The following is a 27,689-nucleotide window of genomic DNA, read 5'->3' on the forward strand; positions in this document are numbered from 1 at the left end:
TGCTTTGGGTCAACTCTGACACCTTTAGTAAGAGTGAACACTAAAAAATCAAATGCCTCAAAATAAAGCAAAGACAGTTAGAAATAGAGCACATTCTTTAGATTATTTTCCAAAAGCTTTTATACCAGTTTATGATGAAAAGTATGAAGAGAACATGTCTATAAGTGATTTACCATTTCATTATTAAACTAAATTGATAAAGAGTCAGGCAACATGCATACATTTATTACCATAAATACAAGCTCTTTTTTGTAGCCACAGTAAGATCTCTTCTTTAGATACTTTACTGCTTTTGTTATGTTTAGTTTTGAGGATAAGTGTTCAGGATAAATGGAGCCATTCGCTTGAGTTTATTTTTGTCATTCCCGTGAGACATCATCAAAAACATGACTGTTTCAAAGCTGGCAGACATGAGCAGCAGATGGTTCATTTTGTCTTGATAGACAGATACACTCAGAATAGTCTGCAATCAAACTGTGCAGGGAAACAATTCCCTGATCAGAGATTTCTATCACAATGTTAAACAAAAGAAAAATATTTCTGAAAGCAGGTGTAACAAAACATGAGGACAGGATTTAATTTGTTTCCTAAAAATACACTTTTTACAGAGCCTACCTTTTTATCACATGTTCGAGATTCAAAAATATCTGTATCTAATTTTTCCTGACCAGAAACAACAGGAATTCAAAAAAAACTAGGAAGCTAAACAAGAGAGTTAACTCTACCTGTATAATATCCCAAAATGTCAGGGCTGTGACAACATGACACTATTTACAATGATAAGGTATTAGGCCTTATTTTTTAGTCTTTGGTCTCTAGCTGCATTGTTACCTGTCTACCTTATGGACTACTGTGTGTTTATGTGTTTAGTGTTTTATATAATAGCTACTGCAACACTGGAATTTCCATCTGACATTAATATAAACTTCATCCAACATCATCATCATCATCATCATCATCATTATATAAGTTGTTATTGTTACTGTTATTGTTGTTTTTTTAGTTTTAGTTTTTGCTGAGGTAGTATTAGAAGTAGTAGTGACAGTTTTCATAATTGCAGTGGGTATTGCATTAGCATTCATAATATTTCCGTGATGGTATTTACAGAGTGCAACCTAAGACAAAGTCAAATGTGGGCAGAATATATAACTAGTGGGAGGGATGAGGGAGCAGGTGGGATCTGGGCAGGCTTCAGTAATGACCAATCAAATCAGTTCCTGTTTAAAAACAACAAGTGAGGCAGACAAACGGAGGTCTCTGTTGGTGATAAAGTTGGTTTCTGTGAATAATGAAAACTTCCAAAATTAAGAAAAAATACACTACACACACTACATTTATTAATTTAAAACTCTGCCATGAACAGTTGAATTGCCAGGCAGCTAATGTACTGTGCAGTAGCTGGTGGAATATCTGCAGGCTTATTATACTGCATTATACTGCACAGCAGTTATGAATTAAGTATAAAACAACATATGAATGTACCTGCAAAATTCAGTTTTTATTCATAGATTCAATATAAAACTTGTGGAATGTAGCTATTGTATTTTGTATATTTAAATGCTCACAACACAAGCGACCGCTCCGTGTTATCAGATAACCCCGTCCAACTAAACAAGTGCATACCTTTCCACACCTTTAGAAACGCGTGGAAAGTTTTTATATCAACATTAAACAGAGGTTGTTGACATCAAATCTCCTGATCTACAAGTCAACACATTAACTTTATATATATTGAATGGAACCGATATACGGTATGTACAACAAAAGTTTTCTTTATCAAGTTTATGTTGTAAAAATAACAAAAATGATTTGTTGTTAAACAACTTTTGGATGAAGAATTTCTATGTAACACCACTATATAAATATAAGTATAATTTAAGTCCAACTTTAGAGTCCTACTTGGTTTTAAAGTCTTAGACTCTGTTAGATTCCAAGGTGAACCATGCTTTTTCACTCAGCTGGGTTTTGGCTCAAAGCCCCAGGTCCTGCCTGATGAAATTATTTCCAAAAAATACTAGCGCAGCAAAGGTTTTCAATGTTTATTGATTTAATGGGCTATTTATTTTCAGATAAGAGGTCATTTATCACACTACATGTTTTATTATTTCCATGATGTCAAACTACATGGAAGGGCATTCTGGACACACAACCCTCACATGTTGTATATAAGGGCTGGTTGGCGACTGCAACTTTACTTGTCTGTGTCCACCAGCAAAGTGACCAACAAGATGAAGTTCCTTGTTGTCCTTTTAGCCACCGTGGCTTTCTCCGAATGCGTTTTTAGGTAAGTCTGATCTGACTGGCTGAAAAGCAACCTGAGGGAGAACATAAGGCTCTCTTTATGATTTCTGTATCTATGACACCCTGGACATCTGTATATGCTACTTCTTCATTCACTTCTCTGTGTGTAGGGTACCCCTGATCAAGGGGAAGACTGCCAGGCAAAAACTGCAGGAGAAAGGATTATGGGAGGAGTACAGGAAGAGGTTCCCATACAGACCAATGAATAAGTTCATCCAGACTGGTATTGAGTCCATGACTAATGATGCTGATGTAAGTTAAAACCAGAGAGGAGTTAGCTTTGGTTTATCAAATTGTATGTTCTGTGTAACCTCTGGCTGAAAGACATACCGTATATATTTAAGATTTTAAGTGTAGATTTAGCCTTATTAATCAAGTATTGTTGCACATAAAGGAATCTGATTCTCATTTCAGTGGCTCTTAAAGTAATTTTTTTAATTTATACAAAAGCATAACAACAAGCAGCAAAGTTGCTTAAAAATGTGTCAAATTATGTAGGTTCTCTTATGCTTCTATGTTGAAAGAAAAATATACATCTGTAAATATAAATCTCATAATATTATTCTACTCTGTCCTCTCTTGTCCCTCCAGATGTCCTACTATGGTGTGATCTCCATCGGCACCCCTCCTCAGTCCTTCAATGTCATCTTTGACAGTGGTTCCTCCAACCTGTGGGTGCCTTCTGTCTCCTGCTCCAGCCAGGCCTGTCGTGAGTCAGAGAGAGTTATTAAGTCAGCTATCTTTTGCATTTGGGTTAAAATTTGGTAAATTAATTTAAACATTTTGACAGTGTTTTACATACACAGCGGACAAAAGTAACTAACTACAGTCTTTACTTTATATTTAACTTTATAGATAAATCTTTGGTTTCTGGAATTAACTTAATGCAATTTGTTTGTTGTATTGCTTGTATACAATTTCTCTGTAGAGAACCACAATGAATTCAACCCACAAGACTCCTCCACCTTCTCAACGAACAGCGAGTCTATCTCCATCCAGTACGGCACTGGCAGCATGACAGGATATCTGGGCACTGACACTGTTCAGGTGAATAAACCTATTGGAACATTTTGAATTTACACAGATATGAATTTACACACATGTTGAACTGTGACTGACAGCTGTTTTGTGGGTCCAGGTGGGCGGCATCTCTGTGGCCAACCAGGTGTTTGGACTCAGCGAAACAGAGGCTCCTTTCATGGCTGAGATGGCAGCTGATGGCATCCTGGGACTGGCCTTCCAGTCCATTGCTTCTGATGATGTCGTGCCTGTCTTTGCCAATATGGTCTCACAGGGACTGGTGTCTCAGGCCATGTTCTCTGTCTACCTGAGCAGGTACTGAACCTGGGTGGAAATGTGTTAGTCTGGATTGTTTGATTAATTTCCTGTGATAATAAATGTTTGTATGATGTTTGTTTCTTTCTTTAGCAACAGTGAACAAGGCAGTGAGGTGGTCTTTGGTGGTGTTGACAGCAACTACTACACTGGAGAGATCACCTGGATTCCTCTGACCTCTGCCACCTACTGGCAGATCCAAATGGACAGGTACAAAAAAAAGAACAAAACAAATTCAGTAATTAAGAGCAAAACTGTGGCACGGGCACACACAGAAATGGCACACAGTCTGCCAGCTTGACTGTAACCTACCTTGTGCTGTTCCTCTTCATAGCGTTACCATCAATGGACAGACTGTGGCCTGCTCTGGTGGCTGCCAGGCCATCATTGACACGGGTACCTCCCAGATCGTTGGCCCAACCAATGACATCAACAACATGAATGCCTACGTTGGAGCCTCAACGGACCAATACGGAGATGTGAGTCATACATTTTCATCTTTTTCAGAACCTAGAGTAAATGCTCTAATGTTAAAGTTGTCAGAGTATTATAAGATTACTCCAGCTGGAAACCTGTGAAATGGAAATAAATCCAACTTCTGCTGCTGCATGACTTTATCTCTGTGTGATGCTCTTCTCACAGGCTTCAGTGAGCTGCCAGAACATCCAGAGCATGCCCGATATCACCTTCACTCTCAATGGAAATGCTTTCACCATCCCTGCATCTGCCTACGTTTCTGAGGTCAGTTGAACCTGAGCTGCAACAAAAACATATTCAACACTCTCGACAATATCTAGAGAAATTAATTCTTTGTTCCATTGTCTCCCACAGACCTCCTACGGTTGCAACACAGGCTTTGGGCAGAGTAGCTCTGACCTCTGGATCCTGGGAGATGTCTTCATCCGGCAGTTTTACACTGTTTTTGACACTGCAAATCAGTATGTTGGTCTGGCCCCAGCTGCATAATAAAATAAACACAACTGATGGATTATCTCTAAATATGTATTTTAGTGTCAGAAGGTTAAACTGCCTTCATATTAAAGAGAATATAGCAATGAAAACATTTTGTGTTTCTTTGTGTCTGACTATGGTGACAACCAATAACACATATCAGTACAGCAAACCCAGAAGCACAAAACCCCCAACGCTGACAAATCACGTATCTTAAATGACCGAAAACATGACTGATGATTTGGAGCTGGCAGAAGTGAGCAGCAGATGGGTAATTTTGTCTTGATATACCGAAATCCCCCAAACAGTCTGCAATCAAGCTATGATTAGAGAGGACAGATTTTAAATTGTTCTCTAAGAAACAGTCGGCTGTAAAAGGGCCCACTGTATGTTGGTTATTGCAGGATATAATCATCCACCTTGACTAAATGATGTGTTTCATGTGTGACATTTTCCCAATGTTCTTCTTTGAAGAAGTCTGGTTTCTTCGACACAGAGCACCACAGTCGCTTCCGTGGTGTACACCAGTAAAGATTTATAGACAATGCATAAAATGCCATGAAACAGCCTTGTCTTAGGGTTCCTGTGGCAAATAACAGAGAACTCAAATGTGAAAATAGTTGAGTCATAGTTGTAGTAGGTAAAACTTTAGTAGCACTTATAGTAATGTTAGAAATATTAGTAGTAGCTACTATAAAAGAATCAACAGAGATATTGTATAAGAGCATTTCTATCATACTGTGGTGGAACATAAATACAGTATATTGATGTACTCTTTGATACTTATACTTAACTTTATCTGCTTTTCATGTTGCTTTATGATTTTACACAATTAGATGTCAGAGAGAAAAATGATATGCAGGGACTGACTTAAAAAAAGGACACAAAAATATGTGCAAAAAGAAACAAAGAAAAGAAACGAAAAGAAAAACCACACCTCAAACTATAAAGGAGCTTTTTTCTTAAATAGTTGGCCTTAATTCAAAAGCACATGTTAAAAAACTAAACAAAAAAAATTTGGTATTTCAGGTTTTCTTTTTTCAGTCAAGTTTTTTTAAAGTCAGTGCCTGCATTTCCTTTTCTAATGAATGAAAACAATCTGTGTTTTGTCTCGTTGTCAGATAACCCAGACCAAAAATGACCTAAGTTCATGTGAACAACAACGAGAAGCTCTGGAAATCAAATCTCCTGATCTACATGTCAGTGTATGAAAGCTACAGTGTTTTGCAATACAACGTTCTTTAGCAGAAATATACTCCAGAATTTAGCTTTTTTCACATCCTGTGAAGTCTCAATCGAACGACATGGTAGCCGTAGAAACAGTAAAAGACATATTTCAGTGAGTGGTTGTGAACACATTTCATTATAATTGTCTATAGAAAACACAAACACATAAAACATAAGTTCCACTTTATAAAGTCTACTTGGTTTTACAGCATGGTAGACTTTCAACCTCTACAGGTTGTACCACACTTTTCACTTAATGTCGGCTTGGATCAGCTCCAGTTTCCTGACCCAGCGACCCTCACAGGGACAAGTGGCTACTGCTAATAGATGGATGGTATTACAGTAAATTGTTTCTACAAAATATTTGGACTTCAAAAGTGTTCATTGGTTTAATGGCGTATTTCTATCTAGATTAGAGGCCATTTATCAACGTACTACATATTCCTAATCTTCAGCTGATACATGATATCAGGCTACACAGAAGGGCATTTTGGACACACAACCTTGACAAGTTGTATATAAGGGCTGGACTCTGCACCTGGAGCTTTACTCAGTGGTGTTACCAACAAAATGAAGTGCCTAATCGTCCTGTTAGCCATCGTGGCTTTCTCCGAATGTGTTTTGAGGTAAGTCTGATCTGATGGCTGAAAAGCAACCTGAGGAAGATCATAAGGCTCTATTTTTGATTTCTCCAACTACGACACCCTGGACATCTGTATATGCTACTTCTTCATTCACTTCTCTTTGTGTAGGATGCCACTGATCAAGGGGAAGACTGCCAGGCAAAAACTGCAGGAGAAAGGATTATGGGAGGAGTACAGGAAGAGGTTCCCATACAGACCAATGAATAAGTTCATCCAGACTGGTATTGAGTCCATGACTAATGATGCTGATGTAAGTTAAAAAACAGAGTCAAATTAGTGAATTAGTCATGATTCATCTGATTGTTTGTTCTATGTAGTCTCAACCTCTGTTTTGCAACACTATACATTATTAATCTGCATCACGTACTGTGTCCTCTCTTGTCCCTCCAGTTGTCCTACTACGGTGTGATCTCCATCGGCACCCCTGCTCAGTCCTTCAGTGTCATCTTTGACAGTGGTTCCTCCAACCTGTGGGTGCCTTCAGTCTACTGCTCCAGCCAGGCCTGTGGTGAGTACCTCACAGTTATTAATGTCTTTTATACTTACTTGAAAACATTTTTTCCAGTTAATTTTAAAATGAAATTACTCAACTTTGTTTGGGTGGTAGATTGTCCACTGACAGTAACGCTAAAATGCTAAAGTGAGGCAGCAGAGGCGAGTGTGCAGAGGTGGGTAGGTCAAGAGCTGAAAATGTTTTCCTGGGATTTTATGAGGTGAGGTGAAGGAACCACAAGACGTTGTTCCCTTAGCACAGTGGGAGAGAGAGATTGTTGACCTGGATAGAGAGTTCAGGTTAACTGGTACCCCCAATAGAATTTTAATGCAGTTTGTTAGTTGAATTGCTAAGTTGACATGAATGCTTCAAAAATATACAGTTTGTCTGTAGAGAACCACAATCAATTCAACCCACAAGACTCCTCCACCTTCCAATGGGGCGATGAGTCTTTGTCTATTCAATACGGCACTGGCAGCATGACAGGATATCTGGGCAGTGACACAGTTCAGGTGAATTAAACTATTGGAACAAAATGTACATTTTGAATTTACACAGACATGAATTTATACATGTTGAACTGTGACTGACAGCTGTTTCGTGGGTGTAGGTGGGCGGCATCTCTGTGGCCAACCAGGTGTTTGGACTCAGCCAAACAGAGGCTCCTTTCATGGCTGAGATGGCAGCTGATGGCATCCTGGGACTGGCCTTCCAGTCCATTTCTTCTGACGACGTTGTGCCCGTCTTTGCCAATATGGTCTCACAGGGACTGGTGTCTGAGCCCATGTTCTCTGTCTACCTGAGCAGGTACTGAACCTGGGTGGAAATGTGTTAGTCTGGATTGTTTGATTAATTTCCTGTGATAATAAATGTTTGTATGATGTTTGTTTCTTTCTCTCTTTAGCAACAGTGAACAAGGCAGTGAGGTGGTCTTTGGTGGTGTTGACAGCAACTACTACACTGGAGAGATCACCTGGATTCCTCTGACCTCTGCCACCTACTGGCAGATTCAAATGGACAGGTACAAAAAAAATCAAAATCAACGATTCAGCAAAACTGCAGGTTAAGCATTAATGGCACAGCCAGCTTGACTGTAACCTACCTTGTGCTGTTCCTCTTCACAGCGTTACCATCAATGGACAGACTGTGGCCTGCTCTGGTGGCTGCCAGGCCATCATTGACACTGGTACCTCCCAGATCGTTGGTCCAACCACTGACATCAACAACATGAATTCCTACGTTGGAGCCTCAACGGACCAATATGGAGATGTGAGTTGCAGATTCTTCTGTTTTTCAGCACCCAGAGTAAACAGACATCTAATGCTCTGATGTCAAAACTGTCAAAAAAAATTATATAGGATAACTTTCTTCAGCTGGAAACCTGTAAAATAGAAATAAATCCAACTTCTGCCGCTGCACAACTTTAATTCTGTGTGATGCTCTTCTCACAGGCTTCAGTGAGCTGCCAGAACATCCAGAGCATGCCTGATGTCACCTTCACTCTCAATGGAAATGCTTTCACCATCCCTGCATCTGCCTACGTTTCTGAGGTCAGTTGAACCTGAGCTGCAACAAAAACATATTCAACACTCTCGACAATATCTAGAGAAATTAATTCTTTGTTCCATTGTCTCCCACAGACCTCCTACGGTTGCAACACAGGCTTTGGACAGGGTGGCTCTGACCAGCTCTGGATCCTGGGAGATGTCTTCATCCGGCAGTTTTACACTGTTTTTGACACTGCAAATCAGTATGTTGGTCTGGCCCCAGCTGCATAATAAAACAACACAAGTGATGAATTGTCTATAAATGTGCATATTACTGGTATGAACTGTATCTGCATTTGTGTGTCAGCCTGACTGTGGTGACTACAACCAAGATCGTATATCAGCTCAGCAAAAATAAAAACTTTAGCTGTGGTAGTTTTGCCAGTGTTACACAGTCAAGTCTCAGGAGTGTGAATCAGTTGAGACGGTTTATTAAATTGACCTCATATGGATACAAAAAAGATCGCCACCAGCTTTTTTGTGTAGCAGAAGGACCGAGAATAGAATATCGAACGTCTCACAAAATATAAGAGAGACAGATTTCCTTTGAGGCTGATAAGGACAAACACTGATACAAGATAACCTGATGCCATGAACTGACAACTCTCCTGTTATCTCAGCCTGTGAACAAGACGACAATGTTAGGAAGTGTCAAACTCAGAGAAAAACCATGTGAAAACGAATACAAATCCTTTGCCTTAATATCACCAGATTGTGTGTATAATAGGCCTTCAATCACAATCAGAAAAGGTTTATGTTATACACATTTAAAGGTGTTGTTCAGTGACTTACATACATTTGGGGAAAAGACAAGAGACAAAAGTTAAAATAAAATCAGCATAACATAAAATCCCTGAAGCTTCATAAATGCTGTACTTCCTGTAGACATCCTTCGGTGCTCTTGTTCTCCTTTAGATGAGGGATATTGGAAAAATAAACATTTCTTTTTATTATATTATTGCAGACAACAGAGAGCAGAAAATATCCTAAATTTGGTGCTGTGTTTATTTCCAACACATAAAGAGGAAGTTCATCAGATGAAAGACACGGACATGTTCCTCACGAGGGTGCCAGTCCTCTGAGAAATGATTTTGAAATTTGTTTGCTATTTCCATATTGTGGGTATACATAGGGTGGACATGGGAACAGCCAAAAACATATTTGAGGTTGAAGCTTGTGACATTTTTTTGTTGTTGTGCATTACATTGTTCTTGTGTTTATAACAAATGCTGGAATTACCATTAGCGCTTGGTGATGTAATAAAAAAAACACAAATTACACCTGTCCCTAGCTGTCCCTCCTATCAAATACTACACAGGCTGATTAATACAAACCATAACTATTAAACTGACAGTAACTCTTTAAAATCACACTTGTGTATCTAATACTACATTCAAATCAGAAACACACTTTTCCACTAGTTCATTAGTGCATTGCCAGCGTGGAGTACTCCACCATCCCAGCATGCTCTTCACGCTCCATAAGGGCTCCTGCTCGTGTTTTCTGCATCCTCAGGTTTGCATACAGCTCTGTCGGTTCCTGCTGAGCTCTGAAGTCCACTGTTGTGTAAACTACACCACTCACTTCCTGTGAAGAGACAGTGTTGTAGAGGAGGTCTGGAGCAGAAACATTCAATTCAAATGACAATGACTCACAGAGGCTACAAGTTCCCTGTTTAGCACTTACCGGGCCCTGTTCTTTCAGTGACTCACACAGAGTTTCTCCATATTTGTCTGCAAAGAAAATCAACACCAGTTTGTTTGTATTTACCCTTTCCAGAAGTGTATGATTACTTTTTAGTGGATGCTCACATCTATATGTTATTCAGTTCAGAAACGTGCTTACCCGATGGTTTACGTTTTGCATTGACTCGCAAGCAAACAACACCAATCACTGACGTGATCAAAACCATCATTGTAATGGACACGATGACTGCTAGTGACAGGCCAAAACTAAAGGAGATTCTGATAAAGAGACAGGACACAGTCAGTTGGTCAATTTGGCCAGTGAGCCACAAAAATGAATGATCTACAGCATGGACACCTGGGGCTGTCACTGTGGTCCTGGGCCAGAGCAGGTCCAGTGGTCCATGGCAGTGTTGTAGAGGTGTTGGGAGGGTTAGTGGCTGTTGTCAGTGGAGACTGAGACTGGCTGTGATGAACTGAAGCTTCTGCAAATGCAACAATATCATGTATGCTTCATGGATTAATGGCTGCAATTAGAATGGGCTTCTCTTTTGCAAACAAATGTGGAAATAACACTGAAATGTTATTTCTCAAGTGAACATTTATCTTATGAAACTGTAATGATGCAGTTGTTGATCGTGTATTATTGGACACATTAGAGAGTATGGAATTATACATTTACACATTTATAATATAATAAAATAAAATGATACTAACCTAAGATCTCAACATAGTAGTCACTGTAGATGTGGTTTGGGGTGCCCAGCACCAAACATCTGTAGTAGCCTCCATCCACAAGCTGCACATTAGATATTCTGAATTGAATCCAGCCGTCCTCCTCGGTTTTTGTCACTCTTCCTTTCAGTAAATCACAGGTGAAGCCTGTACTGTCCAGCACTTTGTAACATCCTGCCGGATAGAGTTTACAGCAGGATTTCATGTAGCTATTGTAAAATGAAGGGAAAACGAGTTTCAACAAAATATGTTCAAACTCCTCAATCCTCTGCTGCCCGTTTAGAAGAGAGAGATCTGAAAAAAAGAAACACTTCTTATTAGCAGATCATTACAGACACTGGAGAACTCAGAACATGTTTTCTCATCATACCTAATAAAAGAAGAAAAACAACAGAAAACTTCATCTTCAGTGTCTCTCCGAGTCTCAACACTATGTATTTTTTTGGTTTTCCACTCTATTTAGAGGATTTGAGGCTCCACCTCATCCATGAAAGAAGAGGAAGTTCATGAGATGGAAGTTCAAACGTGTTTCTCACAAGGCTGCCTGTTCTTTATTTGATTTCTGACAGACGGGATTTCAGCCTGGCCTTTCTTTTCCTTTCTTTTATAATTTGTACACCGTTTGTGGACACAGGAACAGCAAAGCACATATTTGAAGTTGTAATGTGTGGTATAGTCACATTTGGTTGTGTTATACTGTTTATGTGTTTTCTAATGCAGTGGAACTCCATAAATTACACTTTATGATGACAACAAAGCTTGCTCAACTCACCTGCACAAACAGTGAATTTACTGCAAGAATCCTGTTTTTATGTCTAATTCAGTGTTTAACAATCTAACAATATTTATAAATAGCACAAATAATTAGATACAGTTCTGAACATTATGCAGACATTACGGGATATACACAAAATTTACACAAAGTGATTTATTTGGTGTCAGCTTTCAGCTTATTAACCACTTCATATCCACAAAATCAAAAACATATCCTCAATTATGGAACAGAAGACAAATCCAAAAGAGCATGTACATATTAATATTCAGTAACCACAAGATTGTGGTGTTCTACCAATTAACATATAATGGATCCAAAATAAACCCTTCCCTTACATTCATTTCTTTTGAAAACTAAAATGTTAATTTGGATACTCAACAATTTCTGAAACATGATATAAGCCATTTAAATTGTTTTGATAACACTGTCTTGCAAATTGAAGCAGTTGAGGCACATAAACACAAATAATTTTTAATAATTACAGACCAACTCCTAAATGCACAACCCCTGTGCATGATTAATTAGAAGCAATGGGTGCAATAATCTGAATTTACAAAAAAGCTGCTGATCTTAAACAGTGCAACAATCCCCGAGCAGGAGATGATTATTTAGTTCACAGCCAGTTATATGCATAAATAAGTTGAGGTCACTGTACTTGTCAGCTCATAGTGGTTTGTATTGGTTCTGCTCACGCAGGTTTATAAAAAGTCATCTATTCGTCTGTGAAGGTAATGACATCATAGTGGATGCCCTGCTGCTGCAGCTGCTCCAGCTGTTCAGGTGTAGCTTCAGTGTAGACTGTCTGAGTCTGCGCCATCGCTGCATCTGCTACTGCTATAACAACAGAGATTAACCACTTAGTTTGCTTTGTTATCTGAATATAATAAGGTTAAGTGCAACCTGCTGCACCAGACATAACAAAGCTACTCAGTTCATTAGGAGAGTTGACCTGTAACAGCAGAGTGGGCAGCTGCCTCCAGATCCTCAGGATTCACGATCTGTTGCTCTGAGCTGACAGGTAGGTACTGGATCTGTCCATCATGACTGACCGCAATCTGAACGTGTGAAAACATGGAGCAGTGAGCTTTGCCACAATAAACATCTGTCAATGTAGACCATTTTTAATTATTTGCCCCACCTGCTGCTCCTGCAAAAAGGTCCCATCATGCTCATACTGGATGATCTGTCCATCTGGCATCTGAGGGACAGTTACAGACAGCAGACAAACCATGATTACCTTCATACACTGTTACATGTAGGGTAACATCTTAGGAGGTGATACACTTACCTGTATGTGGTTGCCATCAGCTACGACTACATACTCTTGAGGAATCAAATGTTGTACTCCATCTTGCGATATGATATACTGGACCTGAAGCAGGAAATGGGAAAAATAAGCACAGGTCAAAGCTTCAGAATATGAGATTAACTCTGTTGTAAGTATATATCCTGAAATATGAAGTGGTGGAATACACAAAATCTCACCTCAGTTACCTGATTTTCTCCTGTCATCAAGTGTTGAACAGTCTGTCCATCTATAGTGGTTATCTGCTGGATGTATGTGCCCTCCTCCTGAAGAGTGCACACATTAATGCCCTTAGTTTGAAAATGCAGAGTGGCTACATATTTTAAGCTAAATAAACTGACATGTGAAACATGAGATTCATATACAGTGTGAATGCTGGTACCTGGTCTGATACTGCCTGCTCTTGAGTTACAATGATGTGCTCCTGTCCCAGCGCCTGTAACCGCTCTGGTGTGATGACAGTCTGATGTGCCTGAAGGGCTGGTGCGCACACACACACACATTAAGGAGATATGTGATTATGTTTTACAATAAATGTGGATTCCGTTTAGAACCAGTGTCAGTCCTAACATCTGATATCATTCATTTGTATTTTTCTGTATGTTTCTTACACTGCAGTGTGGCCAGGGCCTCCTCATCACTGTTGACTATGATGGTTTGCTGAGATGTGGCTGTACGGCTCTTCCTGGTGGGATGATCCTGATTGTGAAGACGCTCCATGTGAAACTTCAGATGTCCATTACGGTTAAACCTAAGACATTTGGGCAAATAAACATTACAACATTAATAGCTGTTCCCTACCATCTGTGCTCAAAGCATAAGCCAAGCAAAAGTATACAGTATATACAAGTTTTATGATGATACAAACTATTTCTGATCTCACCTTTGTCCACAAAGTTTGCATGAGAAGGGTTTCTCATTGGTGTGTGTCATCATGTGCCGTCGCAGGTCTTTCTTGTTCTTGGAAGCAAAGCTGCAGTTTGGACACTTGTGAGGACGAAGATAGGAATGTTGCGCCATGTGAGCCTAAAATTAAATAGATATTAGTCACTGTCAGAAAAGACACGACATGTCTTAAGATACATAAAAATTTTGAGAAACTCACCTTGACCTCAGGCCAGGAGGAGGAGATGAAGTCACAGTCTGGGCATTTGAAAGTGTTAGGATCCAAGTGTGCCCTCTTGTGGTTCTCCATGTCAGAGCGTCCATGAAAAGACTCCATGCAGATTCGACAGGAAAATCTCTTGGTGCTGAGACTGGGAGAGCTCACTGCAGAAGGAGACGCTGGAGCTTCACTGCTCAGCTGACAGAAACACAAAAAACACAGTCAGAGAGAAGAAATGCTGTGCGTCTCTATATGTAAAAGTTAGAGTTGACAGTCACCTCAACTTGTTGCAATACACCATCGGCCAGTGCTGATGAAAGATAGTACTTGTCACTTTTCAGGCTGTCTGACCCAGACACCTCTAAAGCCTGAGAAGGACTGTTCTCCTCATTACTGCAGAGAAAGTGGTTTAATGACATTAGATTGAAGAGACCTCAGAAATAAAACCAAAAAGTCAGTCTAATGTACATTTGATCTAATTTTGATTAAACAAGTTGTATGATTATAACAACACATTCCCATTAATCAGCTACGCTATCTGTGTTGTACTGTATTTCACCTGTATCTAGGGCTTTGGATTTCTTCAGCAGCTTGCTCCACCACACTGAAGTCCTCGCCACCTTCGTAGGCTTCTATGGCAATCTGGGTGAGCTCTCCAGTTTCAGAGGTGGCTGCCTCATAGGCCTCTTGTAGCACCGTCTCACCGTTCTCTGACACGTGGAAGGTCACAACCTTTTGCGCCTGTCCCGGTGCTGCAGTCACTGCACTCCATGTGCCCTTATCCAAAGCTTTGCTATCTGGCTTCAGCACAGCCACCTGAGGAGCACAGTACATGTCCTGCCTGACTGATTTTTTTCAAAAGGGAAATTTTTTCGCCAGGCAACAGCACAGACCTGTAAGGAGTTTCCAACCAACTCCCGGGCATTACTCATATTCAGCAGCAGGTCCAAAGCATTCTGGGCAGAGAGATCACTGGATTCAGCTGAAGAGCACACAGAGACAAAATCAGCATTTGTTCCTATGGTGACACAACATGCTTAAATTATTGAATAATGTTTCTTGTTGAATAGTTGCTGACCTTGTTCGTAAATGATGGTTGTGTTTCCCAATGCATCCTGGGATACTGAGGCATTTTCCATTCCCTGCATGGCTTGTAATGTTGCAGAATCCACTGCAACCTAACGAAGGAAGACAAAAACATTCTGTTTAATACATTTCATTGCCACAAAATATAACATGCTAAAATTCAAACAACATTGGCTCAGAAAATCTCTAACAGACTCACAATGGTGTTTTGTAAACCTTCTGTGTCGTTATTTTGTTCTTTGAGCTGCTCTATCTGCTGCAGGTTGAAGAAGGGCCTGCGTCGTCTCCTCACGGGCTCTTCAGGATGAGCCACAGACCACTGTTCAAAAGCCTCAGAATGGCGACACTGCACATGTAGACGCAGGTTCTTCCTATGTTTGGTCATGAAGTGGCACATATCACAGGAGAAAGGCTTTTCTCCTGCAGTTATTAACAGTGTTACATGACTGACCTGCACACATAAACACATGCATAAATAATATTTTTAAAACTTCACCACTCTGACCTGTGTGTTTTATGGCCAAATGGGACACCAGGAACTCCTCTTTAGAAGTGGAGTATTTGCAGTAGTCACACTTGAAGGGCCTGTCGTTCGTGTGAGACAGCTGATGGTTGAGCAGCAGCTTCTTGTTGTCACAAGTGTAGTCGCAAAACTCACACTTGAACCTGGAAAATATACATCGAGGGTTTTTTATGATATTAATATCTCCACATTAACATCAAACAAAATTCCTTATTCTACCGTACAATGTTAAGCGCTGTTGTTAACCACCATGTCACATTCATCTGTTAATTTTGAAACACAGAATGGTACAAAACAAAATATTTTATTTAATACTGACTTGCTGTCTCCAAGACTCTGGATGTGGGTCAGCAGATGCATTTTAAATGTGTACCGCTTCTTGAAGGATTTGCCACACTGCAAAACCAGACAGACACCATTAACAACAGAGTGCACTTGCTTTTATGTAAGGAGTTCCCCTTATGCTCTTATGCTCAGGATTACAGAGACATGCTATTTTCTGTCTTTGTCCATGTCTTTGCAGAAAATCTGACAATGTGTATTACATGTGTTGAAATGTTTTTGTTTTCTGACCTTATCACACATATGTGGCTTCTCAGAACTGTGCGTTTTCATGTGCTGGGTCAGTCTCTTTTGCATGGGGTAAACTCTGTGACACACAGGACAGGGGAACTCTGACACCTTTGGTATCTGCAAGAATGAGCACAAAAGCCACAAAACTGACAAATCATGTATCTTAAAAAGACAAAACCTACACATAAAAAGACTGAAATCTTTCTGCTATGAAATGAAAATATTATGACTATAATAAATTATTACTAACTTACCAACTCTGTCTTCCTTTTCCTGTGGAAGGGAACGGTGTAGATCAGTAATTAGTACATTCAGCACTGATATCTGATAATCTATAATAAATATTGTGTATAAGGAACTGTGCATTTACTGTGCATGCATGTTTCTTGAAGAACGTACTTATCTTTGTTGTGGACTGCTGAGTGGCGGATGACATCTTTCTTGTAGACACTTGTGTAATCACACTCCTCACACTTGAACGGCTTGGTGCCCTCATGATTGAACATGTGTTCCTGCAAAACAGCCAGCAAGACTTTTAGGAAACATGCATGTAAACAGAAGTCTACCTGACTGTTTCTAATTTTACTATAACTGACCTTGAGTGAAGACCAGCGCTTACAGCGATAGTTGCACTGTTGGCACTTAAAAAGCTCTGGGTCATTGCCTTCATGAGAGTCTACATGGAAGCGCAAATCTTCTTGAGTGAGGAAACGAGAGCCACAGATCCAGCAGTTGTGAGGTCTTAGGAGAGGCTTAAGGGATTTATAGTATCGACTGCAAGTTAACAAAAAGAAAGAAGTAATGAGCTTGCTGTTAAACTTATATAATACTATTTGGACCACAATTTAATTCAACCATTTGATACTTACTTTCGATTTATATATTTCTTATACTTCTTGCGAAGGAAACGCTTGGATGGTCTACCTCGTTTCCTCTGGTATAACTCCTCCTCTGGCTGTGTGTTGGATGAAGGGTCTTTGTTTTCAGAGTCTGATTGGCTTATTGCTGCTTCAGGGTTATCACCATCAGTGACCACAGTAGGACCGTTGTCTAACCCCGAAGAGCTTGCCTCTTCAGGTACACTAGCATCAGCACTAACCTTGGGCCTCTTAGCAATGCTTTCTGCTTCTGTCACAAACACATGAAGAAGAAAAAAGAAGGTACGGCAATCTAAAGTGTATGGTTTGTAACACAGGCTCTCCTGTGCAGTGATAACTCACCTTTGCTAATGTAGCCTTCTTCTACAGAGCTATACTTTCTTGGACGGCCAACCTTACGTCGTGGACGCCCTTGCGAGGAGGAGGAGGAAATAGGAGGAGCAGGCTTCTTCAGAATAGCAGGTGGTCTTCCTTTGCTGTCCTCATCAGCTGGGTTGTAGTCACTATCCTCTGTGGAGCAGAAGAGCAGGTAGCAGCAGATACGTTAATATGATTCTTACACTATAAATTACTTATTAGGTAAGAAAAGTATGAATGTCTCATTGGAGGTTTAATGACAATAGTCGTCACTGACCTTCGGGATCATCTATAGCACCAGCATCAACAATATCATCCTCTTCTTCTTCTGCCTGTTGGGGCTCAGCAGCTTTCACCTTGGCTGCCTCACTCTCTTCAGCTTCCTCCCTCTCTGCCTGACGACGAGCTAATGTCTCACTTTTAGGAGGCCGTCCACGTTTACGCTTCTTTGGCATGTCCCCTGAAAATCCAACATTGAACAAAAGAAACTAAATTAGACTATTTACAGGCAATGTGATTTATTAATGTGATCATAAGTAATTACTTCACCTGGAGGTTTGAAGTGTTTATCTCTCATGTGGTTTATAAGTGTGTCTTTGGATGCACTCTTGTATGGACACATCTTACACTTGAACTGCTGTACAATAACTACTTCCATCATCTCCTCCAACTCAGCTAGGTTTAGTGGTCGGTCTCCAGACCCTGCTGCCACTGTTGATGTCTCCATCTCCCTGACCAACCTAGCTTCATCCTGAGGCTGCTGGGATCCCTGAGGCTCCTCTTGTCTGGGTGAGCACTGTTGAGCCAGCTCAGGCTCTGGATTGGAGGTGTATGTTCCACTACTACTTATGTAAGGCCCGGGCTGGCTCTCGCTACATTCCAGTGCCTCTGGAAGCCCACCTGAACCTGCTGTGTCTGCCAGAAGGTGATCTGATGAGGAGCTGTCATCAGCATAGAGAGACGCCTCAGGACCATTCCTGCTTTCCATATAACAGGAGTGCTGGGGCTCCTGCTGGGAGTGCTGCGGCTGATCTGGATCCTGGTTCTGCTCGTCATCTTCATCATCATCCCTACCTTGGTACCGAGAACAACCTGGTTGTTCAGAGTCTGCAGCTGCAACACATTCTCCACCATACTCTACCCCATACTGTCTACTTGTCTGGGTCCGGTGGTCTGCACTACTGTCAATGTAACTGCGTGAATGATGTGGCTGCTCTCCATCATCCACTGCACACTCAAGATACCTAGCGCTGCACTCCACCACATAGTGACCCTGGCTGGTGGGGTTTGAATCAGCCCCACTGCATTCCACATATCCAGGTAGGTCCTGGTCACTGTTATCCCCACTGTAGTCAGGGAAACCCGAATGGGAGCGTGTCTGGTCAGGTTCCTCACCCGAACACTCCACATAGGAAGATGAAGACTCCCCTGTCTGGTCTGGACCATCTGCACTACATTCCATGTACTGGGAAGGGTGTGAGTGCTGGGGCTGGTCAGGCTGATTGCTGCTGTCCTCTGGATAACCTGAGTGTCCAGGCTGATCATCAGGCTGGTCAGGTTCAAGGTTGCCCTGCAGGTCTCCCTGCTCCAGACAGGTAGATGTGGGCCCTTCAGCGAGAGCTTCTATGGCTATACGGTTGGACAGAGCGGAAGAAGACATCTGGGCTACCATAGGAGCACCTATAGCAGATAAAATTATTAAATCTATCTAGAATTTAAAATAATTCTTGTCCAGTTGATTTATTAAAAAAATTCGAAACTCATTAACTTGAAAAATGTTTTAAAATGACCTGAAAATTAACCAATTAATTGTTACATCAGAACCCATACCATCATCTGGACCTTGTAATATCAAATACTGGGTTGTTTCTGCGCCCCCATCCTCTGCACTGGTCACAGCTATGCAACCTAATAGCAAAGGAGTAGACAAGGTGAAATATCTGCTGATTTACATCAAAGTGACACAGCTCAGTCTAAGACAAAACATAAAGTTAAGTATCAGTGAAAGTACCATTCATGATGTCAGGACCGATGGTGGACTCTATTATCTTGTCAATTGCAGACCCGAGGTCTGAGGAGGTAGAAGCAGTTGAGTCAGAAACCATCATGGCTCCGTCAGGCACAGCACTCGAGTGGACCAGCACTTGGGCTGACTCAGACACCAGCACTGACTGAGTCACCGTGGAGACGCTGGACACACTGGTAGACTGGGCCACTGAGGAGGAGTCTGGGAGGTGGATTGATGAAACTCTGACATCTGTACTAGAGCTGGTTTCTGGGATAAATACCTTGACAGGAAGGGGCACAGAAATGGTGACGCAAGAAACTTTTTAAACAACCTCATGACTATATTATACAAAGTTATTATTTCAATTTTAAAAACTTACAACAAGTCCCTCTGAACTCTGTCCCACATGGCAGTCAGACTCTGGAGCCTGTGCATGAGGGGCAGCAGCATCGCTACTGTCAGCAGACATGGCCTCTGAAGACTCCATACCCATGCCACTTTCAGATGGCTCCTCCATCCCTGAGGGACCTGCATCACTGCTGCTCTCCACCTCATTCTCCTCTGAATCCATAACTATACACAAAAATGTAACAAAAACTCAATATGAAGTATGTGGCTGTTTAAAGCATGTGTTGCATCACAGCAGTGTCTCTTTATTACTCACATCAGGAGGAAGACTGTACACTTTAAGATATGTATAAAGTCCCAGCTTATCTGTCATTGAATAAACAAGGGGTGTAGAATATCTACTGAAATAAAATGTTGAAGTATCAAGACTGCAGAGATCCTTGATAGATAAACAGATGTGTCCAAATTACTTAGTTGTAAGGATGTACTGTAAGGATGTCTCCTATGGAAAAGGGCAAATTAAGAAATCAAGAGGAGGCTGGCTATGGAATATATTGCATTTATTAAGGTTAATGTTAAACCCAATTGGACATTAACACTGGGGTTGTTGTGGTCTGGTTTCTCTGTTTTCAAGGTGACTTTAAATTTTGTGTGTCATTGTGGTGGATTTTCTGTGGACTAGGTTAAACCAATGATGGTATGGTAAATGAATCAGTACCAAAAGGAGTGTATGTGAAAACAGTTAATACTGATGACTTGATTTCGATGAGTGACTTATGTGAAACGTTAGTTGTGCCCCTTTTTTCTGACCTTTACACATAAAACACTAATTTAATTAATGGATGCTGAGTTAGTTGCCGGTTACTTAATGATAAGTAGTCATGTATAGAATAGTGTCTTTTAAAAAACTTAAGTCTCTGCAGAAGTGACGTTGTTTGCACCATTTACCCATTGCACTTTTGCATCGTAACGATTAAAACACTATCTATTCCCCTAAGTGGCCCAACTTCACATTTAGCTCCCACCTACACAAATGATAACAGACCTGCGATGTGAAGTTATGGATGAACTTTATGCCAACGAGAACTAAAGTTAGCTCAAGCTCAATCGGTGTAGCTAATGTTAGCTGTTAGCTTGTTAACCAGCTTTGTGTTTCAAGTCACCATCACGTCTGAGGAAGCTCTGGAAATGCATAAAACACTTGTTGGTTGAACAGCACATCGACATTCAATAAAGAGGGTGCCAGTGATGTAACCAAGTCTGCCTCTCGGATGCTACACCCTCCAAAACAGCGTGTGCTAGCCGCTGTGAACGGGCCTAGCTGCCCTTCGTCCTGCCTGCTCCGCGTCGCCATTTTCCACCAGGCAGCCGTGTTTTACGCTCAGGCATTCTGAGAGCTCTACTGGGGACCTCGAGGGCCTGAGCCGCCGCAGACCGCCCAAATGCTGTCCCTGAAGAAAATGAAAACATTTTCCCTCTTCGGCACTAGAATCCCCACGCGTTTTTCTTACCGTGTGTTTTCGTGTAGAGAGGTATCCGTTAGTGTAGAGGAGCTAAATAGAACAACAATTAGTAACCGATTATTGTTGCTTCATTCTAGTCGGGCGCCATGAGTGTCTCCTTGCTTCCTGTCCCTGCGACCGGATCTTATTTATTATTTTTGTTGAAAATAAGCTTTGTTTGATGACATTTAAAAAATATATAACAGTTTTAACCGTGTGTGTGTGCGCACTGACAGTTTGGACGTTAAATGCAGCCCCAGATATTCGCTGAATGTAATGTCTGTAAATATGAAGTGGACTATTGTTTTTAGAGGAAGGCGTATTACGCAACGAGATGCGGAGTAATATACTGTTGTTTGCAGAGTGAGGTTGTCGTTTTAACTCCAGATAAATAAAACTATAAACTAATGTTTGTCTTTTGTTGTCTTTCTATAACGTGCTGTCATTCGGTCGCGTTAGCTAGTTATTAAATATGATTCTTGTAGATTACAGTTGTTGATTCCCCTGTTTGTCCTGAGCTAATGTTTGCTTTCTTTAATTAACATTAACAGCTGTTGGTGACTGTGTCTGTGTGACCTCAAACTCTTTACTTGGATATATAAAGGTTAAATAAAGAATGGGAATAAAATGAATAATAAGTAAAATAATTATTGCGATGTGTGGGAGGAAATGCAGTTAAAAGAGCTGGTTAGTTTACAGATGTGCCTTCTGCAGACAGCTGAACCCAAACTCAGTTTTATTTTTGTTTTATTCTGTTGCCTGGTTTAATAGAATTACTTTTAACAATTTGTTCCTAGAAAGCCTATTAGTTCAGCAGCTCATGAAACAATTTTACTAACTAGTCAGTTTATTAGTTTCTATTTATTTCTTACTTGTGTAATTCTGTCCGCAAAATGTCTCTTAAATACAGGGGAGTATTGTATAATAATGTAATATTTTAGGTTATGTACTGTTTTTTTCTGTTGTGGGATGTGGACTCCGACTGTATGACGAATCCCAGTGCTTGTTAATTTATCAAGTATCTTAATTAATGACTGACACAGGTGACAGTAATAGGTAGTTCTCATAGAATGTTTATTGCATTGAAAGTTGAAACTTTATTACAAAGCATATCTGTCTTATAAATAATTTCAGTGAAGGAGACATGGATTGTCTTCCAGTGCAAGTAAATGGCTTTGAAGTCATTTTTAGAAAAATACACATAAAATTATACAAAACAAACAAGCTTTAGGACACAAAAATAATATTAGATATTGCTATAAATATCAAAATAATCCAATACTGTTAAGAGTCTGAACCTGTCAGACTCAAATGAAATGTTCAGCAAATCTGGAATCTAAACCAGACAGCTTTTGATAATATTTAAATTGTCACTATTGTTTTTAGGCCACCATATTATCATATGATATAAGTTCACAGATTAAAGCAGTGCAAGGATCGCAATTTGCTTTCCTGTACTGGCCCTTTGACTTATGTTTAAGCCAATGCTCTATGTTTGAGAATTTGCCAACATTGACTACGGCCAATTATTCACAGCCTAAAAAGCACACATCATACAACAGGCGCTACACACAAACACTGTATCACAATCTCACTGAAATCTGCACAGGAGAGAGAAACAGGTGCTACCACTTTACAGACAATTTCCAGCTCGTCCCTGTGCGGCCATCCCCTCAGTAGAGAGAGCTTGAAGAATCAGAGCACTTGAGGAGGTCATATTTCACATAACCAACACGGTCCACCTGCCTGCGGGAATTCATACGCCAGTAGAAGCGCTCCCGGCAGAAGTACATGTGACCTAAGGCATAGACATTGAAATTAAATCAACGTGATGCCAAATGTATATTCTCATGTGCAACTATCTATTGCTGCATTGCTGAATTTGTTAATTAAGAATAAAAATGGGAAATTGACAGATTTATTTACCTTTATACTGGAATACATCATGAGCATCATTTGGGACGCCACCAAAGACAACATCTGTGTATCTAGGGTAGCCTGCATCGATTTTCTGGGCCTTTACGTCAAGCCTGTGTTGATCAGACACAAAACCAGAGAATGTCGTTAAAATAGAACAACAGCCAAACTCCGGTTAAAGCACAGACTTTTATAATGTTGTAAAACAACTTATTTGAGCAAAGGGTGGGTGTAAACTACTTGTTAAAAGACAAAATAGTCAAAGAGCAGACATGGTTGAATGGAAGCTGAAAATCTTCCAGCATCAGACATTTACATCAGCACAATTTTAACTCACCTCCAGAAGTTCTCTCCACTGAAGAGCAGCACTTTGCCTTTCCCCCTCTGCAGGGCTCCCTCCACTTTCTGAATGGTGTTGGGGAGGCCAAGTTTCTCGATGCTACGGGGACCCAGGACATTCTTGCCTGTGTAAACCCAGAATCGGGCCCCTGCAAAAGAAGGAAAAGAGTCTATGAAGCTCTTCTGCACAGGGATTATGTGACAGAGCTGTCTTGTGCATCAGCACTGTATGAAGCATCTTTACCTGAGAAGAAGTACATTTTCTTGGTCTGAAGGTCTTCAAAAGCAGAGTCAATGACTGCGGGCAGAGCTGGCCACCTCTCAGAAATAGAAAATGGTCCCATGACACTTTCACCATTCCTGCTGGAAATCTTCCAGTAATGTCTGTTGATCAAAACAAAGATTGAACGCATTTTTGATTATGTTGTCATTTTTATTTCTATTACAAAAAAAAAAAAGGTTTGAGCTGATTTGCTCACCCGTCTTTGAAGAAATGTAGTTCTCCCTCAATCACAGTGATAGTATCGAATGAGCCCAATTTGCAGGCATCTTTGGTTGGATCCACAGGGCTTGTGGTGGTAGTGGTGGTCGGTTTAGTGGCTTCAGACTTGTCATCTGGGAAGGGGGTAGTGGTGGTGCGAGGCTGAGGGGGGGTGGGGTCAGGGCCTGTTTTGGGTCCTAAAAAACAAAACAAATGAAAACATTTTTTTTAAAAAGAAGCGATGCAATGATTGAGAGAATATAAAGTTTAAACATTTTGATGCAAGTTTGCATGATTACGCTAGTCATAAGCAGCTTGTCATGACCATAAAGCCTTACCATAAAGATACTGAATGCCTTCAATGTCGTCTTTATGCAGGGGGAATTTTTCAACATAGCTGTACATGGGGTACATGAGAGCATCTCTAATGTTGGAGTGATCAAGGCCAAGGGCATGTCCGAACTCATGGGCTGCTACCAGGAACAGACTGTAACCTGGAACACATAAAGTAAAGAATATTTATGTAGTCTAGTGTAGATCAATATCTACAATTTCCTTTCCACATCTTTATTTCTATTACTCACCCTTGTCAGGACAGAAGCCCCATTTCTTGTCATCATCATAGTTGTCAGTGGTACCGCACCACAACTTGCCATCCCCTCGACCCTCACTAGTGCAGGAGCTGTACTTCTTCCCCAGGAACACAAAGGGGAAGTGGCAGGGCTCTCCCTCAGAATTTCCACCAATTACAGCGGTGTCTGTCCAAACAAAGACATTAACAATAACTGTAAGAAGAGAAGACATTGTGGCAGGACTCTGTATCATTTATGCATTGGTTTTCCTGTCACTCACCACGAGTGGGACAGAATCCAAACTTTTTGTCTTTGTCGAAGTTGCTTGTGGTGGCACACCAGCGGTAGCCATCACTGCGGCCCTCTGTGGTACAGCTGTCATATTCCTCCCCCAGGAAGGTGAAGGGGAAGACACACTCAGCTCCGTCAGCATTTCCCCCAAATGTGTAGAGAACTGCCAGGATGAGAATTAAAGGCAAATATCAGCGGGTGAAGCAAGTCAGCATGTCACTAAAACAAAAGCCCTAATATAGGTGACCCGTGACCTCTGATTTTTCCCATGAAGAATAAATTGTCAAGCTTACGTTCACTTGGGCAAAAGCCATATTCCTTGTCTTTGTCATAGTCAGCTGTGGTGCCACACCATGGCAGGTTGTCTGTACGGCCCTCAGTGGTACAGGTAGTGTAGGATCTGCCCTCGAAAGTGAAGGGGAAGTGGCACAGAGCACCATTTGCATTCCCATAGCGAGTCTTCACAACTGCAGTGACAGAAAAATTGATTATTTTAATGCAACTTAGAAAGTGAACACTAGGGGGAGACTACTACATTTGAATTGTTCATGTGGTAAAAATATCTTTAGGTGTGTGTGTGTGTGTGTGTGTGTGTGTGTGTGTGTGTGTTCACCTGGTCCTTTTCCCAGGGTCCAGAACTCATCATCATCAAAGTGGGCATCTCCTTGCACACCCTCACCAGGGGGATAAGCATGAGCCAGAAGCCCATCCTTACCATCAAATGGGTATGGGTCTCCGTGGTCTAAAAGGAAAATTAAACTGCTTACTATACTAAACTTTGAACTACAGCACACCTCAACTATGTGATACCAGCTACAATCACATACCAGCTTTTCCGAATGAGATCATGATGTCAGCGGTGCCATCAAAGAGGCGGGTAAAAGTCAGAGGGGTCACTTGACTCCAAACATTGAAGGCTCTGGCAAAGGCGTCATCAATCAGAGAGCTCTCCATGTCTGGAGAATAGTTAACGATCCTGTAGACAACAAAAATTACACTCTGCTTTCAGACTTATAATCAACTATGTCAAGACACTTGCAAATGCATTATAATGCCATCAGCTCTAGTTTGGTTTACATTTAATTTCACTCTGCTCACCTATAAGTGATGTCGTTATGGTCCCATTTGAGGTCTCCATCAAAGGTTTGGTAGTTGGCCACATCAGGAACCCCACAGCGAGGCTGTTTCATTGCCTCCAGGGTGGCCTTATCCAGCTCTCCAGTCTCCTCCAGCCCCATCTGCCTCTGCATCCTCTTCAAAGCTTTACCAGTGGACACCATAGATTGAAAGCCACTGCGTTGCTCTGTGTTTAGGTAGCCGAACTTCTTCAGATAACTCTAGAGAAGAACATATAAACCACATCAGTGAGTCCAGATATAATAATGTCTTGTCATGAAAAAGTATAGCTCTTATTAGGTCAACTTTTGTGTAGAAAACAAATCAAATTCTGTCTTCATGTTTTTGTGACAGCAGCTTTCAGATAAATCCTGCATTCTTCTTTTCATTAACAGTAGGAAATCTATTAATTACTTCCCTGCACAGCCTGATCACAGTCTGCAGCCTGTTTTGAGTATCTCAATCAATCAAGACAAAATGAACCATCTGCTACTCACTTCTGCCAGCTCCGAATCAGTTTTGTTTTTGATGATGTCTCCTGGGAAGGTGACAAAAGTGGATTTGATAGGATGGCTCCATCCATCCTGCACACTTATGCCCAAAACGAAACACACAACTATAGCAGAAGAGAATCTCATGATGAGATCTTACTATGGCTCACTGCAAAATCTAACCACAAAAGTTTAGAGCTCTGCTCTGAGACCAAGTGCTCTGAACTCTTCTTCCCTGAAGATTTCTTTTCTCCCTCACTGCTGTCTTCCCTTTGTTTTGACTGGTGGCTCCTGTTGTTGTCTCTCTCTGCTGTGCTCTGAGTTGGGCTTGTGGACCTCCTATTTATGCAAGTAATGTCTTAGTCACCTCATCTCCGCCTACTACTACCTCAACCCTCCCACCTACGTCTTGACAGACTGATGTAGTTTGGGGAATTTCCAAATAGACACATTTAGCTTTATCTAACAAATGAGTGCTTAACCAGCTAATTGATCTTTTTTGGATATATAACAAGCATGGTATGGGCTAACAATGGAAGTGGTGGATAAGATCAGTTATGACATATGATATGATTTTATCCATATTATGTTGATAAATTATAAATAAATTATGCACAAAGCATGAGAACCCACAAAATCTGCTAATGAGACAAATTACTTTAATTTGAAAGTCTGTCCTGAAACTCATCCTTTTAATTCATAAACATTTTAAACGTGTATTTTTACCTGAGAACAACACACTCATCATGGGACCCAGCCAGACACTTCTGTTATTTCTATGTTTGTTTAAAAAGTTTGGTTCCACTTTTTCCATACTAGGAATTTGCTTCCTCCTTATCTAAAATTGGATACTGAATATAACATCAAACTAGGTCAAGCTGAAAGAAGATACAGAGAACTGTCAGAAAAATATATTTTTTAAAGATTTTAATTGTATGCATTATTTGAATTCAATTTTAAAGTTGGTGAAATTCCCACCCAAAATTTAATGTGATTTTTGAATTGTTATTGACTGGATGTTGGGAAACTTCCTGCTCCATCATCACTACACTGTTGCTGCTGATGTAATTTCTCCTTTGGTGTTCTCCACAGACTGAACAATT

The 27,689-nt window shown here is 40.7% G+C and overlaps 5 protein-coding genes across 8 annotated transcripts; 2 read left to right on the forward strand and 3 right to left on the reverse strand.

Moving 5' to 3' along the window:
- Window positions 1-1,658: 1,658 nt before the first annotated feature.
- LOC113167972 (pepsin A-like) lies at window positions 1,659-4,699 on the forward strand. Its single transcript, XM_026368971.1, has 10 exons — window positions 1,659-1,751; window positions 2,070-2,284; window positions 2,412-2,553; window positions 2,893-3,010; window positions 3,230-3,348; window positions 3,440-3,636; window positions 3,730-3,846; window positions 3,971-4,115; window positions 4,279-4,377; window positions 4,468-4,699. Exons 2-10 carry the CDS (start codon window positions 2,094-2,096, stop codon window positions 4,600-4,602), a joined length of 1,263 nt encoding a protein of 420 aa, XP_026224756.1. The 5' UTR covers window positions 1,659-1,751; window positions 2,070-2,093; the 3' UTR covers window positions 4,603-4,699.
- A 1,868-nt stretch (window positions 4,700-6,567) lies between these two features.
- Window positions 6,568-8,729, forward strand: LOC113167973 (pepsin A-like). The gene is made up of 8 exons (XM_026368972.1): window positions 6,568-6,708; window positions 6,849-6,966; window positions 7,345-7,463; window positions 7,562-7,758; window positions 7,856-7,972; window positions 8,076-8,220; window positions 8,403-8,501; window positions 8,592-8,729. Exons 1-8 carry the CDS (start codon window positions 6,568-6,570, stop codon window positions 8,727-8,729), a joined length of 1,074 nt encoding a protein of 357 aa, XP_026224757.1.
- A 1,194-nt stretch (window positions 8,730-9,923) lies between these two features.
- Window positions 9,924-11,332, reverse strand: LOC113167177. Its single transcript, XM_026367591.1, has 5 exons — window positions 11,289-11,332; window positions 10,901-11,212; window positions 10,542-10,668; window positions 10,344-10,462; window positions 9,924-10,231 (listed from the first exon to the last, which is right to left on the reverse strand). The coding sequence occupies exons 1-5, from the start codon at window positions 11,320-11,322 to the stop codon at window positions 9,924-9,926; spliced, it is 900 nt and encodes a 299-aa protein (XP_026223376.1). The 5' UTR covers window positions 11,323-11,332.
- Window positions 11,333-11,831: 499 nt separating this feature from the next.
- Window positions 11,832-21,776, reverse strand: LOC113167476 (zinc finger protein 335). 4 transcript variants are annotated; one of them, XM_026368115.1, is made up of 28 exons: window positions 21,389-21,776; window positions 19,909-20,102; window positions 19,533-19,809; window positions 19,352-19,429; window positions 18,071-19,201; window positions 17,799-17,981; window positions 17,507-17,674; window positions 17,156-17,414; window positions 16,883-17,060; window positions 16,686-16,798; window positions 16,541-16,559; window positions 16,287-16,403; window positions 16,033-16,109; window positions 15,696-15,856; window positions 15,390-15,610; window positions 15,183-15,282; window positions 14,998-15,086; window positions 14,664-14,920; window positions 14,383-14,497; window positions 14,105-14,302; window positions 13,883-14,025; window positions 13,611-13,750; window positions 13,382-13,479; window positions 13,188-13,265; window positions 12,982-13,065; window positions 12,832-12,891; window positions 12,643-12,748; window positions 11,832-12,527 (listed from the first exon to the last, which is right to left on the reverse strand). In XM_026368115.1, the coding sequence occupies exons 2-28, from the start codon at window positions 20,098-20,100 to the stop codon at window positions 12,406-12,408; spliced, it is 4,764 nt and encodes a 1,587-aa protein (XP_026223900.1). In that variant the 5' UTR covers window positions 20,101-20,102; window positions 21,389-21,776; the 3' UTR covers window positions 11,832-12,405. The 4 variants fall into 4 exon arrangements, with proteins under 4 accessions (XP_026223900.1, XP_026223899.1, XP_026223897.1 ...); XM_026368114.1 differs by having other exon boundaries at window positions 11,832-12,524; window positions 13,179-13,265; XM_026368112.1 differs by having other exon boundaries at window positions 13,179-13,265.
- A 658-nt stretch (window positions 21,777-22,434) lies between these two features.
- On the reverse strand, window positions 22,435-26,910 carry mmp9 (matrix metallopeptidase 9). Its single transcript, XM_026368682.1, has 13 exons — window positions 26,593-26,910; window positions 26,078-26,316; window positions 25,807-25,955; window positions 25,593-25,721; window positions 25,273-25,446; window positions 24,969-25,142; window positions 24,701-24,874; window positions 24,455-24,610; window positions 24,115-24,313; window positions 23,880-24,019; window positions 23,634-23,784; window positions 23,306-23,409; window positions 22,435-23,177 (listed from the first exon to the last, which is right to left on the reverse strand). Exons 1-13 carry the CDS (start codon window positions 26,731-26,733, stop codon window positions 23,053-23,055), a joined length of 2,055 nt encoding a protein of 684 aa, XP_026224467.1. The 5' UTR covers window positions 26,734-26,910; the 3' UTR covers window positions 22,435-23,052.
- Between the last annotated feature and the right edge of the window lie 779 nt (window positions 26,911-27,689).

This window comes from Anabas testudineus, chromosome 7, assembly GCF_900324465.2.
Source record: "Anabas testudineus chromosome 7, fAnaTes1.2, whole genome shotgun sequence".
NCBI classification, from domain to species: domain Eukaryota; kingdom Metazoa; phylum Chordata; class Actinopteri; order Anabantiformes; family Anabantidae; genus Anabas; species Anabas testudineus.